The sequence below is a fragment of the Drosophila innubila genome, assembly GCF_004354385.1.
Source record: "Drosophila innubila isolate TH190305 chromosome 3L unlocalized genomic scaffold, UK_Dinn_1.0 0_D_3L, whole genome shotgun sequence".
Classification (NCBI taxonomy): Eukaryota; Metazoa; Arthropoda; class Insecta; order Diptera; family Drosophilidae; genus Drosophila; species Drosophila innubila.
In genome coordinates this window covers 20,549,574-20,567,533 of record NW_022995376.1, presented here as the reverse complement: position 1 = coordinate 20,567,533, position 17,960 = coordinate 20,549,574, and the positions used below count along the sequence as shown (strand labels likewise).

Below are 17,960 nucleotides of genomic sequence, written 5' to 3'. Positions count from 1 at the left end.
ATGCAGTCAGTGCCACAGACGAGTGCAACTTCCGGTGCATAAATGAAAATAAATACCAAAACAAACTGAGAAACTGTCAGCAGCAGGCGCAGTCAAAGGAAGAGTAAAAGGAACTAACTGGACACTGGCCTGTAGGAGCGACAAATGGTAGCCAAACGGATGTGTAGATTAGGCCAGAACAGTTGTCCGTCAGATGTCTAAACAATAGACGAACAACAACAGCAACAACAAACAATAACTACGAGTACAACAACAATAATCGTCTGCAATATGTGCAGAACAACAACGACAACAAGCAAAACAAATACAACATCCGGCAGTGCGTCGTCTGACCTCATCACTGGCGTCGACTGCAGCAGCGGCAGCGGCAGCGGCAGCTGGAGCATGTCCTGGCTGTGGCAAGGACAACGTTTAAGCTTGCGCATATTTAAAGTTTTGATTAGCTGCTGGCTTCTAATGTGCTGCATTTACACAAATGCCTGGCAAGCGTCCATCGGTCTCCATCTTGGCGTCATGGCCGGCAGCATTAAGGGACGCGGCGACACACATCGTCTGGGCGAGATGGGCGCCGGATCACTGACTCGTTCCTGGCTAACGCAAAGTAATAATCATGCCAACATCTCCGAGCTGTTGGACAATTTGTTGCGAGGCTATGATAATAGCATTCGACCTGATTTCGGTGGTAAGTTTGCCAAAAAATATTCGAAAAAGCAGAGCTAAGAATAACGTATGGAGATTAAGTCTAGATTATATAAAGATGTGTGTAGAATATGAAAGGATGATTCTTCATAAATAAAGTCATATGTAAATGTATGTAGAAAATTTAAGATTTTTTATAAAACAAACTAGTCGGAAAGGCTATAGTCGAGATACCGACAATAGAATACCCGTTACTTATTTCAATATATGTATATTAAAGTACTTTATAGAAATAACTACCTTTTAAAAACTACTGCATACTTTCGGGTGCTCGTATTGCCATAATTTAAATAACTTTGGTTAGCTATTACTGCCGTTCTACTTGTCCGAGCTTGCTGCGGTTATGTAAAATAGTAGATAATATTAATAGATTACTTTAATTACCATAAAAAACGTATTATCTTAAAAACTGTTGGTTTGGTGGCTTTTTGCGATTTTCGTGAGCCAAAGGGGTCGTATCGACAATTTAAAACAAACTTGATCCGCAAGGGGTATACAGAAATCTGTGTGCCAAATTTGGTTTCTTTATCTCTTACAGATCCTGAGATCCTTTTGTTTATAAGGACAGACTGACGGACAGACGGACAGACACACATGGCTATACTTTATAGGGTCGGAGATGTCTCTTTCTCCCTATTACATATATTTAAACGAACACAATATACCCTTTTACTTATTTTTTGAAGTAACGCCTATAAATATGTATGATTTGACATGATAATCATTGAAAAATGACAAAAATATTTTGGCATATTAAGAGAAAATTAACAAGAAGTTTAAATATAGATATATATAGATACAATTCCAATAAGTAACGGAATCACAAGCCATAAGAATTGACATTACTAAGAAATTACGATTAAGTTGAAATTTATTTCCGTTGCTGTGGTTGCCTGCCTTGAGAGTGTTGTTTATGCCTTTTGGCTGTTTACCCTTTGACAGATTTGTGTAATCAGCATGTGAGGACATGGAACAGATTTGTGCCTAGAGCGGAAACGTTTAATGAAGCGGAAATCGTTGACAGGAGAGTCAAGATGACAACGTTGATGCGGATGATGATGACAGTTCCCTTGGCAAATAGTTAGTGTCAAAATCGACAAATATTTACATACAATTTTATTGCGTTCTTTTCCAGCCCCATTTTCAGTCTGTCTGTCTGTTTGTCTATTCGTTTGTTTGTAGCGCAAGGATTTCCCTCGAAGCACCCTGGCAAATTGATAAGCTTTTTCAATTTTCCAAATTGTCGGCACCATAAAAATTTAAATATTTTCGAAATTTAAAATCCTTGTGGCTGCCACAATCCAATGCGAGGTTGTTGGGCACTCAATGAAGCTTAACGCCCCAAAAAAAAAAAAGTTTGCGTTTACGCAACTTAAGCCCAAATCACATTGTTTTAAACACTTCATTAAGAATGGCTGCTCCACCGTGCAGCAGTCAGGATATATGTATACGCGTAGGTAGAAGGATACCAAGTGCCATTAAGAGGCATGATGCAGGATGCACAACGCATGTTTGCCAAGCTCAGCGCCAAAGTCATTAAAAACTGTTCGCATAGGCAAAATACAACAAAATACAACAAAAAAAAGAAATGCAAGAAAACTGCATATTAGCGCAAAATACAACGCCATGAAGAGCTGATAGATGATACGGCTATACCATGAGTGGTTCAACGCTGTACGGCCGGAAACGAAGGGGGTAAACCGTAGGGAGGCTGTGGAATGAGACTGTCTGCCAAGCGGCTTAAGTGTCATTGTTCAGCAGTGGCAACATTTAAATTCCGTTTCATGTGAAGGACTTCTGTGAATAATTCATGTGGAGGAATTATGTCGAAAAATACTTTTTATATAGAAAATTCAGAACTTTCACAACTCTTCTTAAAACGATTATATAGTTATTTTAGTTACTTTCTGAACTAAATTTAAAGGTATTAAAAGATTATCAGAACGAATTCGAAGCGTTAAAATACGTGATTATCAGTAAGTCATGTCTATTTTCAAAGTGATAAGTGAAATATAACTATTATTATGATGTTCAATTTATTCCGGTATTTCCCATTTAAATATGTATGGTTTATACAACCTTCAAAACAAAACCTTAAAGTTTGTAGAACAGTTTTAAATCGTCTTATCAATTTAATTTGACATCAAATAGATTCCTTAAATAGATTATTAAGTTGCTTAGGCAAGCTTTAATAAAATGATCAGATTATTAAAACAGACTCAATATAAAAATTGTGACATCATTTTAAAATCTAAGATTAGTTTAAAAAAAGTATTAAATTATGATGATGCAATTTATAATCGTTGAAAAAAGTTACATGAAAAAAATGAAAATATAATATGTATACTAAAAGTTTTTCCCTTTACAAACTTTCAGATGTTCTTCACAAATAAAAAACAATTACAAATAAATTATAGGAACTTAAATTCTATAAATGATTGTAACGCAAATTGACATAATACTATATTTAGATATTGTTTGGTATCTCTCAAGGAATATAAAATCTACGATTACATTTAAATGAAAGCAATTTATAAGTCAACTCTTAATTAACATGATTAAAACTAAACCTTCTTTTCAATTTAAGGACCTCCCGCCACCATTGAGGTGGACATAATGGTGCGTAGCATGGGCCCAATATCAGAGGTCGATATGGTAAGTGATTGACATTAAAAATCCCTTAACAAATTCCCCCATCCATACCATGCTTAACTTAAAGGACATCCAAAGATGCCCCTTCTTCGCCTTCCATCTTCAGTCACGTAACTGTAACAGTGTCTTATCAACTTTGCGTCTTGTGTCTTGTGCCTTTTGCAGACATACTCGATGGACTGTTACTTTCGCCAATCCTGGGTGGATAAACGTCTCGCCTTCGAGGGTGCCCAGGATACGTTGGCACTGTCAGTGTCAATGTTGGCGCGCATTTGGAAGCCGGATACATATTTTTACAATGGCAAACAGAGCTATTTGCACACGATTACCACTCCGAATAAGTTTGTGCGCATCCATCAAAACGGACGTATTCTGTACTCCAGCCGTCTGACAATCAAAGCCGGCTGCCCCATGAATCTCGCGGATTTTCCCATGGACATACAGAAATGCCCGCTGAAATTTGGATCATGTGAGTGGAAAATATATAAGAAAAAGTCTGTTCACTGAAGAGGGTTATGTGATGCTGTGCGCTGGCATAATTATGCATAATTGGCGCTGAGAGGCGCTTTGATGTGATAGCCTTATAAATGTCCATGTCCTTGGGTCGACCACTTGTTGGAAGGGCACTCAGATTTATAGAAGCAGCGCCATGACATTAGATTGCCAGATTATGTGTGTGTGTAAAATAAAAAATGCTTAAAGGCTCTGACAGTAAGAGGATTGGGTCCATGATTAAGCTTGCCCTTAAGGCAATTGAAATTTCAAAAGGATTAATTATAAAATAGAAAAAGAAAAGTATAAAACATTATTTAATATGCTAGCAACACAATAGGATATTAAAATTAAAACACCTTTGGTCAAATTCTTGCAGTAATGTTTCTTATTAAGAAATAATCTGAACTTAAAAGGAGGGAATAAAATTCCTAAACGAAAATAAACATTAAATCTCCTAATCTATTTTTCCTTCCCAGTCTTGTGTAAGTTGTATTTAAATTTCTGACATTTCATACTTCACCCTTCACTTAATTAGACTTTAAAAGATATGCAACTGACATTTCAATTATTTCTGTCCAGATATTTCCGACGTTGTGCCATTTTCCACACACAAGTTTTGTTAAAAGTGCAAAAAGAACGTAACCGAGTAAAGATTTTTAAATTCAATTGTTCATTAAATACAATATATATATATAAATATATATATACTATGAGATATTGAAGCAACACTTTATGGGTAGTCTTATCGCAAACGTAAATTAACAGGCAACACCAAGCTATTCTAGGTATTATTGCTTCCGATTTGTTGTGAATAATGTTGCATACAGTCAAGAATTCAATTACCCCTCAACTCTTCGCTCCACTCGCTGTTGTTATTGCCTGCCACTTAATGTTGACAATTTCCCATTTGATGCGACGACGTCGAGTCACTAAAAATATTGCCAAAGTCAGAGCTCGACGAAAAAAAAAAATATTGGGAATAAGGTAAACCAATCCGCATCCACATATGTCGCAATGTTTGGCAATTTGTGCAGCGAATCGACAACAACAAAACCAAAATAAAATACAAAATCTGTACGTGTGTTGATAGCAAACGTTTGCAGAGCGGAGGATGGAGAAACGAGTACTTTGTTGGAGTGGGAGTGTGGTTGTGAGTGCGAGTGTGAATGTGAGTATATGAATAGTGATGAGAAAACATGATGAATAGTGATTCAAGCAGTGTAAACAGCTCAGACTAGTATTTAGAAACTCTTTTAGTAAGTGATTAAAGTTAAAAAAGTTCAAATTAAGATTCTTGGCGCCCAACGTAGGAAACTTTAGAATTCAGGATAAACTGTAAAGCAATACAGTTTTTTAGCAACTTTTTAGACAAGTTGTCGAAGCTTAAAGTAATATGTAAGTTGGCGCCCAATGTGAAATTTAGTAAATGAAGACTATGGCAGAAAACAGAAAGTTGAATATTACAGAGCATAGGATGAGCTGAGACTTAAAGCAATCTATAATAAAACTCTAAGAGAGGTTTTGAAATTCAAAAGGACAGAAACAATTAATTGGCGCCCAACGTCTGGTTAAACATGTGAAATGGGTAATTTAAAATAAAATTATAGATTATTTGTTAAAGAAAGAGCCTGGACAATAATTTAAAAACAGTTTCAACTTTTTGAAGACTATTTAAGCGAGAGTTACGATCGCCCAAAGTCTTATCAAGTAGCGAAGCATCTAAGATCTCTTGGTCACCTTATGATCCCAACACTGTTAACTCATCACTGTTTAGGTAATCTGTTCTAATTGCCAATATTCAGAATAACAAATCTCAATCACACTCTGTATTCTCCACCCGCTGTTGTACCTGTCTTGTTGCTGACACTGCACAGTTGGCTACACCACGTCGGATGTCATTTATCGTTGGAACAAAGAGCGTCCTGCAGTTGCCATTGCGGAGGATATGAAATTGTCACAATTCGATTTGGTCGATTGTCCGGCGGGTAATATAACGGACATTGTTTACAAGGCAGCCGCACCCATGCCACAAAGCTACAACAACAAGGACACACTGCCACACAAACAGTCGCCCAACAACAACAACAAGGCAATGACCACGTTTGCTGGTCCTGGTGCCAAAAATCAACATGTACGCGGCACGGGCTTAAAGCTGGACAAAGGTGCCTTCGGTTCCGGAAGGGGCGTGGCTGGGGGCGGTGGCCTTGTCACGAATTTGGCGGGAAGCATTACGCTGGAAACGCATCATCCATGTAAGTTGTCAGCTGAGTATTATGGAGAATTAATCCTTGATTTCTCTTATCTGCAGCGGAGTACTCCATGCTGATGGTTAACTTCCATCTGCAGCGTCACATGGGCAACTTCCTGATCCAGGTCTATGGACCCTGCTGTCTGCTTGTGGTGCTCAGCTGGGTGTCCTTCTGGCTGAATCGTGAGGCGACCGCAGATCGTGTTTCTCTGGGCATTACCACGGTGCTGACCATGACATTTTTGGGCTTGGAGGCACGCACCGATCTGCCAAAGGTGCCGTATCCCACCGCCTTGGACTTCTTTGTCTTTCTCTCTTTTGGCTTCATCTTTGCCACGATTCTTCAGTTCGCTGTGGTGCATTACTTTACCAAATATGGCTCCGGCGAGTGTTACTTTATCATCGAGGAGCTGGAATCGGATTCGGCGGAGTCCGAAACGGATGTGGATGCCAGCGGACAGTCGGACTTTCGCAGCAGCAGTGAGTCCAGGATCTACGAAGTTATTCCCCTGTCCATGTGCGCTATTAATATGCCTGCCTCGGGACACAGTCGCCTGGGTATGCTGGGATCACGACGCAGCACACGAAATAGACGTCATGGTTTGTCCAGGTTCAGTTTCTGGCGCTGCTTGGACTGGTTCAGCTGGCGTCGTCAACGCCGTCCGGCTCGCAAGGCCACCTGCTCCGATGAGGATGAAGAGGACGACGAGCAGACGCAACTGCGCGCTGATGACATACCCTGTACCTCGGCAGCAGCTGCGGCGGCGGCAGCGGCTGCCCAGAGATCTCCTCCTCCTGTTGTGGGACGTCGTCGCATGTCCTTCTATAGACGCGAGGAGCTGGAGGCGCGTCGCAAGGGCAAAAGGACGCCGCAATACAATTCGGTATCGAAAATTGATCGTGCCTCGCGTATTGTGTTCCCATTGCTGTTCTTCCTGATCAATGTGTTCTACTGGTATGGCTATCTGTCCCGAAGCTCACGCATTTTGGCCAATACGCCGACGAGCACCTGATGTTACCTTTTAGCAATTTAGACACAGTCCTTAAAGAAACCAAAGGCGTTCCTCAAGGAAGAGCAGCGACTAGGAAGAATGTGTTCGACAAGAAAAAATTGATAAAAGAAAAGGTATAAAATTGTAAAAGAAAACAAAAAATGTTAAATGAAAAATTTTGGCTTCAGTTATTTGCTCTTAACCTGATTTGCTAACAACTAACGAACGCTTCGTGGGATTTCTTTACGCGCTAAATTGCTAAACATAAACAGGCTAAATAAACATATCACAGGACTACAAAATGTGCATAAATATATGTACTTATATCTATATATTATTTGTACAGTTAGCCTATAAGTTGCCACATCTCTTGAGCTTTTAAATGTTAAGTTATAAATCTACTGCTAAAAATACTATATATGCTATTTCTAATAAGTTCTTGTTTGAAATCTTGTTCCGGTTCTGTTTTTTGCCTAAGAGCTTTTTGAGGGATCACATAAAATATGAAATTGTTAAGAATTTGCTGTCAGTACCTCGTTTACTGGCAAGCAGATAAAGAAAGTTATATACGAGTAATAAAAGAGAGAATTAATTATCAATAAATAAATGATATATGAAAATCCGTTGGCTACTAGCAGACAAAACTCAATGAAATTACTATTATTAAAATAAGCATATAGTAATTAAGAATATTACGCAAACTTGCCAGCACATTGAGACAAAATATACGTATGTAATTTTAATAAAATATATTATGTGTGTATATACTATACATCGTTTGGTCTTTCAATACAATAAATAAAAAGGGAAGAAGGCTACAATCGAGAAACTCGACTGTCCAGTAACCTTATGTCTGCAGTCATTCAATTTTTGTACGATAAATAAAATATGAAAAAATTTATTTTAATTATCTTCAATATTCATTAACCTATCGTGATGAAATTTTCAATAAAATTTCACAAAGAAATTCCTCTTGTTATTCAAATTACTTTTTTAATATTCCCAAAATTCAAAAACATTTACAGTACATGATTTTGCTGAAACTCTTATAGTCTCTGAAATCCGTACGGACAAGCATTGTCACAAATGCAACAGCCTTTTGTACCCTTTGAATACTGGGCTAAAAATGCCAATTGATAAAAGCCAAAAGAGATATGATAAATGATATGATATTGATATATATTCTCGTTTTGTTATTTAGAAATCGATCGACGCTTAAATATATGGCAATAGATTGCCCAGTTTGGGTAGATAAACATCTGGCATTGGCAGCTGGGGATTCCCACGCAATGTTTCCAGTTGATAGCTGCCTGTGCCTACGAGAAGAGATTGCATATTGCAGTTCCTCGCAAAGGTGACATCGACTTTGCAGCTATCAAAGAAGACAAGTGACAAGTCAGTTTCGGTGGAGTGACATTTTTTTGGATGCTTACCAATCTCCAATCATTAGCGTACGCTCGGGCTTCAGTGCAGCTGAGTTGAGTAGCGGCTCGATGACCAAAGGATTTGGTTTTCCCATTTCCAAAGCCTTGCGCTCTGCACAGGCTTCGATGGCGGCAACAAAGGCGCCTGTGCCGGGTATGTGAAATGACGGATATTTGTGCACCGCATCCTTGTTCGTAACGAGAAAAGCGCACTCGGGATTGCTGCACAAAATGTGACAGGCACGGGACATTTTGCAGTAGCTAAAGTACTCATCCCAGCCCACAACAACGGCACCCACATTGGCCACAGCTGCCGGCTGGCTAAATTCCCGCAGCACAAACTGCTGCCACTTGTTGTCCGGCTGCAGTTCCTCCGCCTGCCCCGCGCCAAAGCTCTCAATGCCGGCGTCCTTCAGTTCCCGCGTAATTGCCGCATTTCCGACCACATAAACCCGTTTTGTGCTGTCGAATGTCTTGTGCTGCTTTAGATAATCGACAATTGTTTGCGTAGGCGAGATGATGTGCGTCTCATTAGGCAGTTGGAAGCCCAGTCGTTGTGCTCGCTGCCAAATTTCATGTCGCGTCTTAAGGCCATTATTTGTAATTAAATAAACCTTTTTGCCCGCACGCGATTGCAACGCATTCAGTACATCGGCAGCGCCTTCTATGGCAGTATCATCATGCCACAAGGTAGCTGATTAAAAAGATTATGGACATTTTCTTTTAGACAAGCAAATAAGCTTTTAAGTTAAAAGAGATCGCGCGCCCAATTATCGAAATTTATACTGACATCGATAGTAAAATAGCTTGGTTAATAGATCTAGTGGCAACTCCATGCAACTGACACTATTATTTTATTTTTTGAGGCATTTTAATGGTACATTTTTTTATTTAAATTGTTTTGTTTTTTGCAAATAATTTTAAACTTAAATTAAGAGTTTTGAAAATATTTTAAATATAAACCTTGTTTACCTTAAATTGAGAATATTTAAAATAGTTTTACTATAATCAATTTTTCCCATAAGTTTATAAAAATTATTAATTCATTTCCCTTTAATTTTATTTGTTTTTAAAGCAAAGTGCAAATATAAACGTTTTTTAATAAAACTTTTGTTTGCATCAATTAAATACTAATATTAATATATGAAAGATATAAACAAAATGTTTTTTTATGGTACATATATAAAAATTTGGTACAATTAAAAAAAAAGAACGAAACATCTTTCCTCAAAGTCTGGTACAAAATATTTTCATTGCGTGGCAACTGTGTTCGCACTCTCTCGCTCTCTCTTTCTATCAACGACACACACACACCTTAAAATTTTTTACTCACCGTCGCAATCACTGATAATGGTATCAAAGCTCTTCAGCCAATTGCTCACCTGCTCAGGCTGAAGATCTAGTAAATTTGTACCGTTGGCTTTAAACATTCTGTAATGGCGCTCCGATTATAACTGTCGACTGAATTCGCGAATGTTCGTGCGGCAACTGAGAGTCGGCTGAGCAGAAACCGTGATTAGCTATTGTGGTTGCTATCTCTGTCGCACCAATAGCTCAATTGCGGTACAGCTGGAATTCAGTGAGTGAGCATTTCGATAAGCACGATCAGTTTACAAAATAATTGTTGTTTTATTGTAAATTGAACTAAAAACATATTATTTTGGTTATGCCTTGTCTAAATTAAATTCCCTTCTATTGTTTATTTTAGTAGCGTCCCTGAGCGGAATACATATGGTTAAATTAAAATAAAATCAAGTTAATATTAATAACTGCCTCCGGTCAAACTATCGATAATGAAAGGCAGCAAATCTCCCAATTTGGGCAGGTACACGTCAGGTATTAGCTTTTTGTCCTCTGGATTTTTGCTAAGCTTCCATTGCTGTACATCGCTCAACTGGTGAATTCCGGTGCCAACAAGCAGGGTCTGAAAGCCGCAATTGTATCCCAAAAGAACATCGGTATTCGCACGATCCCCAATCATTAGAGTGCGTGCCGGATTAACGATCTTTTCCTTGACCAGCGACTCACAAATAGCCGGATTTGGCTTGCCAATTACAATCGGTTCTCGTTCCGCACACGTTTGAATGGCATTTACAAAGCTACCGCTACCAGGCACGACCAGCGTTGGCATTGGAAAGCGTTCATCAGTATTGGTTGCAATAAATAAACACGTGGGATCGCTTAAATACGAGGCGGCTTTCGTCATTTTGGGAAAGCTGAAGTGCTCATCAAATCCGACCACAACGGCCCCAATATCCGGCTCCAGTACTAAATGCTTCGACATAAACTCTCCCAGGTTACCCCGCATAACATCTGGTCCAATTGCCGTATGTGCAATGCCTACCGCATCCAATTCTTTCGTAATTCCCTCGGATCCAATAACATAGACTTTTTTATTAAAGTTGCGTTGCTTTAGGTAAGCGGCTGTCGCATGGGCTGTTGATATTATGCCATCCTCGGTAATGTGAAATCCCAGGTCCACGCCTTTTTCGAGTAGCTCGGACCGAGTTTTGGTTGAATTATTTGTGCAAAAATAAATGCGTTTGCCCATGGATTTCAAATTATTCATAACATCCGCGGCGCCAGCAATCGCCTTGCCGTAGACCCAGAGAACGCCTGCAAATATTCAAATGAATATTGAGAGATTATTGAACAAGGGACCAACGAATTATGACCGTTAAAATTAGCTCGATTTAAAAAAAATGAAAAAAATATAAAGAAAAAATTATAAAAATATTCTTAAACGCTCAAAAAAAAAACCAAACAATTTTTAGTTTCTCAGCAATTTAAAAAAGTTTTAAAAAGTTGTATAATTTCTAAATTCGATCTTTATTTAAAAATATTTTTTGATATTTTCATAAATTTATATAAATATCATTATTATGTAATGAGAACACAGTTCCCTGTTTTCAGAGTCATACCAGTTTAAATTATCTCGATTAAATAAATCAAATAAAAAGAAATATAAATAATGCATTTTGAAAAAGTTAAATCTCAAATAAACCCCAAACAAACAATATAAATTGTGATTTTAGCGTTTTTTATAAATTTAACAACTTTTTAAACATTTAAAAATTACAAAATCTAGCAATAAATTTGCTTAAATGGCAACAGTCATTATTTTTTTTTTAACAAAAGTCATAAATGTATAATTTTTCTAATTAAAACACCTGAAAACCAAACGAAATACATATGTTATATCGATATAATTTTCATAGGTATTCGATATTGTAAATTTCAATAATTGGAGCGGGAGCGGCTTTAATAAGTTAAACTAGCCGCACCCAATTGACATTGCGCTTTGACATTGAAATTTACGCGGCCACACACACATACAGACACATACACAATACGTAAAACTAGCGGAAAATGCGAATGTGACGTAGAGCCATGCTCGTAAACTATTCCCAACATTACGCAATTTGTTATGGGGCCCCCGGCATCATTCATAATTTATTTCACTCACCATCGCAATCGGATATAACGGAATCGAAACTATTCAGCCAGGCCTTAACTTCATCAGGCGAAAGCTCCAATAGATTGGTGCACGTTTGTTTATACATTTTGTTGTATTGTTTAATTTGAAGAAGTATTTACACATGGGACTGGGAACATCAAATGCCAATTTACTACTGCAGATAGATAACCATTAAACTACAACATTTCAATTCACTGATAAAATTTATTTATGTATATAAATTGAGGCTGCCACCCTACAAAATTTTCCGATCTGGCAGCTTGTTCTAATGTAATAAAAAACAATTTAGTTGCAAAACAACGAAAATTCAACAGAATTCAAATTTTTTAAGCTAGAAATTTTAAAATTTTTGAAGAATTTTTGTTGGAATTTTCTCGATTTTATGAAAAAAATTTTTTTTTGAATTAAGCTTTTAACTTTTCTCCCTTTGGGTTGACAAGCTTTAAATCTTCATTAAAATACATATATTTTTTTTTTAATTTCGAATTTTAAATTTTCATCATAATATTAATTAATTTCAAAGTTATTGCATTTTAAAATTCACATAAGCTAAAATTAATTTTTTCAATAATCTGGGTACATCTCAATCCATCAGCTGGCAAGTTATGTGAAAAAACTACTGCAATTTTTGGGATTTTTAAGTACATTCCAGCCGCAGCTGTTGCAACAGCGCTGCCAACTTTTGTATGACCGCCAATTTTTGAATCAAAATAGTTCAAAAATAAACAAGTAATCAAATTGTTTCTGTTACATTTCTATGCCGTTTATTATTGTAATAGGCGCTTACAAATACAATTAATTACTTATAGTACAGGTTTCTGTTTTGTTGAATCTCAGCTTTTTCCATTATTTCTTTTTTTTTTATACAAACATGCTGGAAGAACAAACCATTCCAAACAAAGAAAAATACTGTAGCTACACTAAATTTTAAGCAAAAATTAAAATTTTGATGTTTGATAATTTAACTGCATGCTAATAATTGTATATATATATATATAATATAGTAATATGTATGTGTACAGAGGTGGTCCTTGGGGGTTTTAACTGGAATCTAGATCGAAAATTTTGCATTTTGTACCATAATTTGCATTAAATAAATCTCATTAAGCTAGCAATGTAAAACGAACGAAAAGTTGGCTAATTACAATTTAAACTATTTTACAATAATCATAAATTAAGAACTAGACACGAAACTTTATCGAGAAATTGCATTTAAAGTGTGCATATTTTGTTGGACACATTTGTTTTGTTTTGTTTGTTTTTAGGTGAAGTGGGCTATAAATCTGAGTGTATGCATGTGTGTGTGTCTGTGTGAGAGAGGTAATGAGCCAAGTCTATTAACTAATGGATTTCGCCTAAAACTGTGACATTAGTAAGCTGCCTGGACCGCCACCACCACTGTTGGTGTTGCCTCCAGGTCCACCTCCGCTGCTGCCCAGCACAGATCCCAATAGCGCTCCACTGGGCATTTGTTGTTGTTGTTGCTGCTGCTGATGTTGCATGGGAAGCTGTTGTTGCATTTGCATTGATGGCGGGAAACTATTCAAGCCCATGCCTGTATTCATACCGACGCCTAAGCCAGATCCCATGGGATTCGACATGCCGCCAGCTGTAGCGCCCATAACTGGTCCACCCATTCCAGCAGCAACAGCTGCTCCTCCTCCACTGGGCAGACCCATTCCTAGGGCAGCTCCAGGTTCAGGACTTTGATTCTTCTTTTTTCGTTTCTTTTCCTTTTTGCGTTTCTTGCGCTCCTTGTCATCTTCATGGCGTTTTTGCTTTTTGTGCTTCTTCTCGTACGTTTCCAGGCCAGCGGAATCTACAGATTCAGATGAGAATAAGTCGTACAAGATTATATATGGAGATGTGCTTACCCAGCAGCGTTGACTCAGTGCCTCCAGTGGTGACTCCGTCTTTGTGTTTGTGCTTTTTGTGCTTGTTTTTGTGTTTACGCGCAGGTGTGGCATATGTGGTGCGATACTGTTCCGGCAGCTGTGGACACCATTGATAAGATTATAAGAAATATTTGGTAGATCTTACAGATACTTACCGGTCCTGGATGCAAACGGAAGCCGGCCAACTGCACTGCAGTTAGCGGGAGCAGCTCCTTGCCGCCAATTGGTGGCTTCTCGATAACGCTGCGCAGTGTGCTGTTCTCGACGGGATGCGTGATGAGGTCATTGATGCCGGGTATGTTGGGCAGAAAGGACGCCAACGATTCTTTGAATTTCTTCTCCTTGAATTTTGTTAGCGTATGATGCAGTCCATATTCCGTCATGAGATCCTTGTCACCAGTCAGCTCTGCCTTCGCCGGCGGCTCCTTCATCGAGTAAAATGGACCTGTATGTATTATTGTCGGCGTTTTACCCAACGATATTGTTGTCTTCAGTGTCCCCGATGAATCCTGGCGTGCCACAACCGGAGATCGACCGCCATGCGGCGAGGATCTCGGTGAGTCCATCATGATATTGCCGTAGTTGCTCATCATTTTCAGGCGAAGGCGGGGGTGGGAAGCGGGAACAGAGGCAGACGTTCAGTTAGGCACACACACACACAACAACAACAAAGCAGCAACAGCAGCAGCAGCAACAACAAAAACAACAAGGCCAGACAGCGCAGCAACTTTCGCAACTCGCTTGCAGACGCTGCCGCATTCACAAAAAGCGAGCTATATATGCTCGACTTGCGCTACTGCGGCCGCTTAACACTTTTATTTCGATTTCAACTATTATTTTGCACGTTTTATTGCGATTTTTTCTACTCAATTTGCAGACTAAACTCTCGCCATCTTGTTGTGTTCGCGTAGCGAGCAACTAAACACACTAACACTGTTGCCAACTTAGCTATTTTATAGCTAGATCTGGCTATTTTCAGAGTTCGATTGCTAGAAATATTTCATAATTACTATTAGCTAGAAATTTGGCTATTTTAAATACATGTTCAGGAAACAAATAAACTGCATTATTAAATAGATTTTTACATTTGTTATTTTGTATATTCGGCTTAGTTTTGTTATAAAATTTTTTAGAAAAACTGTGCCACAGTAGCCCGAAAAAAAAATATTTAATGCTTTCCAGCCAGAATCAGCTATTGTTCCCCCTAAAATCTTGACAGAACTGGTGTGGAAGGCTGCCACCCTGTCCAAATGCTGCCACCCTGCAAAATTTCCCGGTCTGGCAGTTTGTACCATGTTAATCAAATTGCTAATTTGTTTGCAGACAAGAAATTCACCTGTTTTTTAAGTTTTCTTAATATTGAAGATAGAATTTTTAAATTGTTGCAGAATTTTTGACGATTTTTTATAATTTCTTGGAATTAAATTTGTAACTTATCTGCCCTTGGGGTGACGATCTTCACACCTTCATAAAAATGTTTTCTCTAATTTTATCTTATTTCGAATTTAAAATTTTCATCAAATTATTAATTTATTTCAAAGGTATTGCATTTTGAAATTTGCATTCAGCTAAATTAAAATTTTCCAGTGTGGCCACACGCGACCAATAACGCATTATAGTTAGTTCAGTATTTACCAGATGTTCTGCAATTACATTATCGATAACGCGTGTCATCGAAACGACGCCGCTATCGATATATATTGTCCCAGTCATCATCTGCAGTTTGTGCCGTGTTCTAGCAAAATTCCGTGTAATTTTCAGTGGCAAACATTGAAAATTATTCAAATCAAAGTAGTTGTTGTGATTATAAATATCGGAGAATAAAACTAAATTATAACCCGCAATGCAGTCGACATTATGCAGAGCTGCGGCTGCGGCCAAGGTATAAACAAGGACAGCAACTCCTTCAAAAAACAAAATCTTGTTAGGGGGTTATGCAATTCTAACCTAAATAGGTCATAACTTTGGAATTAAATGCAATAGTCGAATGATGTGACGTCAAAGCTGTGTGTTTGTGTGTGCATGTGTGTGTGCAAATGTCAAGGCTGTTGATAAGGCTGATTAACAGCTGATACAGCTAAACGATAATTAAAAGAACGTCTGTTAAATGTCTGCGATTAGCGTAAACACAACAAAACAGTAGAAAGAACAACACAGTGTGACCAAAGTGTGTTCTAATTGAAATCGTTTTTCCATTCTCTTTTAGACGCATTTGCGCACCAATGCAGCTATTTTGGGAGCATTAAATGCCCGCCTCTATTCCACAACACACGAAGCAGACATTGTAGTGATCGGCTCCGGACCCGGTGGCTATGTGGCTGCCATCAAGGCGGCCCAGATGGGCATGAAGACGGTGAGCGTGGAGAAGGAGGCAACGTTGGGCGGCACCTGTTTGAATGTTGGCTGCATTCCCTCCAAGGCGCTCTTGAACAATTCGCATTACTATCACATGGCACACTCTGGAGATTTGGCTAGTCGCGGCATTAACTGCGGCAATGTAACACTCGATCTGGAGAAGCTGATGGGACAGAAGAGCAATGCAGTCAAGTCTCTCACTGGAGGCATTGCCATGCTCTTCAAGAAGAACAAAGTGACTCAGCTGACGGGCTTTGGCAGCATTGTCAATCCCAATGAGGTGCAGGTGACAAAGAGCGATGGCACAACGGAAACGGTCAAGACCAAGAACATACTGATTGCCACCGGCTCAGAAGTTACTCCCTTCCCAGGCATCACGGTAAGCACTCCACAAAATAAACAATAAAGAATATTCTTGTTAATCTCTTATTTTTTGTTTCCAGATTGATGAGGAAGTAATTGTGAGCAGCACAGGCGCCTTGAAGCTCGCCCAGGTGCCCAAGCACATGGTTGTCATTGGAGCTGGTGTTATTGGTCTGGAGTTGGGTTCGGTGTGGTCGCGTTTGGGCGCTGAAGTCACTGCCATTGAGTTCATGGACACCATTGGCGGCGTTGGCATTGACAACGAGGTCTCCAAGTCCTTCCAGAAGATACTCGCCAAGCAGGGACTTAAGTTCAAGCTGGGCACCAAGGTGATGGGCGCCACACGCAATGGAAACAGCGTTTCCGTCTCCGTGGAGGATGCCAAGTCGGGGGCCAAGGAGGAGATCCAGTGTGATACGCTATTGGTGAGCGTGGGACGTCGTCCCTACACCGAAGGCCTTGGCCTGGAGGGTGTGGGCATTGTCAAGGACGATCGCGGTCGCATTCCTGTTAATGCCACGTTCCAGACCGTGGTGCCATCGATTTATGCCATTGGCGATTGCATTCACGGCCCCATGTTGGCCCACAAGGCCGAGGATGAGGGTATGATCACCATCGAGGGCATCAACGGCGGTCACGTTCACATTGACTACAACTGTGTGCCCAGTGTGGTCTACACGCATCCCGAGGTCGCGTGGGTGGGCAAATCCGAGGAGGCCCTTAAGCAGGAGGGAGTTGCCTACAAAGTGGGCAAGTTCCCCTTCATGGCCAACTCCCGTGCCAAGACGAACAACGAGACCGACGGTTTCGTCAAGGTTCTGGCGGATAAGGCAACTGACCGAGTGCTGGGCACGCACATCATTGGCCCCGCTGCCGGCGAGCTGATCAACGAGGCCGTCTTGGCCATGGAGTATGGAGCATCTGCGGAGGATGTTGCCCGTGTCTGCCATGCGCATCCAGTAAGTTTTCAATTCCTTCTATCCATAAAAGACGTACTAAGTCTACTCCTTTCTATTTGCAGACCTGCTCTGAGGCTTTACGTGAGGCCAACGTGGCGGCTGCCTTTGGCAAACCCATTAACTTCTAGACCTCCAATGCATCCTGGCATCCTTTCTTTCCCTGCTAATCGACACATTTCGATACACAAAAGTCTCCGCGAGTTTAAAAAATTCTCATTGTGCAAATGTTACGAACCATCGCCGATAAATATATAAATTGCAATATATTGCAAATAAATAAATTGAATATCGTTGTAATAAGTATAATAAAAAATCTCTTTTAAATTTGAAACTTGGCGCCTTTTACTAATTGATAATGTCCTATCGCAACGTATCGATAGTCTGACAGTGCACCATCGCA

At 39.4% G+C, this 17,960-nt stretch overlaps 5 protein-coding genes across 5 annotated transcripts; 2 read left to right on the top strand and 3 right to left on the bottom strand.

The window, feature by feature from the left end:
• The first annotated feature begins 384 nt into the window (after positions 1-384).
• Positions 385-7,689, top strand: LOC117788491 (gamma-aminobutyric acid receptor alpha-like). Its single transcript, XM_034627276.1, has 5 exons — positions 385-682; positions 3,287-3,354; positions 3,517-3,820; positions 5,721-6,098; positions 6,155-7,689. The coding sequence occupies exons 1-5, from the start codon at positions 385-387 to the stop codon at positions 7,105-7,107; spliced, it is 2,001 nt and encodes a 666-aa protein (XP_034483167.1). The 3' UTR covers positions 7,108-7,689.
• Positions 7,690-8,239: 550 nt separating this feature from the next.
• Positions 8,240-10,000, bottom strand: LOC117788011 (glycerol-3-phosphate phosphatase). The gene is made up of 3 exons (XM_034626664.1): positions 9,844-10,000; positions 8,520-9,204; positions 8,240-8,458 (listed from the first exon to the last, which is right to left on the bottom strand). Exons 1-3 carry the CDS (start codon positions 9,938-9,940, stop codon positions 8,302-8,304), a joined length of 939 nt encoding a protein of 312 aa, XP_034482555.1. The 5' UTR covers positions 9,941-10,000; the 3' UTR covers positions 8,240-8,301.
• A 168-nt stretch (positions 10,001-10,168) lies between these two features.
• LOC117788010 (glycerol-3-phosphate phosphatase) lies at positions 10,169-12,166 on the bottom strand. Its single transcript, XM_034626663.1, has 2 exons — positions 11,977-12,166; positions 10,169-11,126 (listed from the first exon to the last, which is right to left on the bottom strand). Exons 1-2 carry the CDS (start codon positions 12,071-12,073, stop codon positions 10,273-10,275), a joined length of 951 nt encoding a protein of 316 aa, XP_034482554.1. The 5' UTR covers positions 12,074-12,166; the 3' UTR covers positions 10,169-10,272.
• Positions 12,167-12,733: 567 nt separating this feature from the next.
• LOC117788281 (mediator of RNA polymerase II transcription subunit 19) lies at positions 12,734-14,773 on the bottom strand. Its single transcript, XM_034626999.1, has 3 exons — positions 14,039-14,773; positions 13,863-13,980; positions 12,734-13,807 (listed from the first exon to the last, which is right to left on the bottom strand). The coding sequence occupies exons 1-3, from the start codon at positions 14,474-14,476 to the stop codon at positions 13,344-13,346; spliced, it is 1,020 nt and encodes a 339-aa protein (XP_034482890.1). The 5' UTR covers positions 14,477-14,773; the 3' UTR covers positions 12,734-13,343.
• Positions 14,774-15,564: 791 nt separating this feature from the next.
• On the top strand, positions 15,565-17,846 carry LOC117787175 (dihydrolipoyl dehydrogenase, mitochondrial). The gene is made up of 4 exons (XM_034625625.1): positions 15,565-15,765; positions 16,090-16,617; positions 16,682-17,560; positions 17,623-17,846. The coding sequence occupies exons 1-4, from the start codon at positions 15,727-15,729 to the stop codon at positions 17,686-17,688; spliced, it is 1,512 nt and encodes a 503-aa protein (XP_034481516.1). The 5' UTR covers positions 15,565-15,726; the 3' UTR covers positions 17,689-17,846.
• The last annotated feature ends 114 nt before the right edge of the window (positions 17,847-17,960 follow it).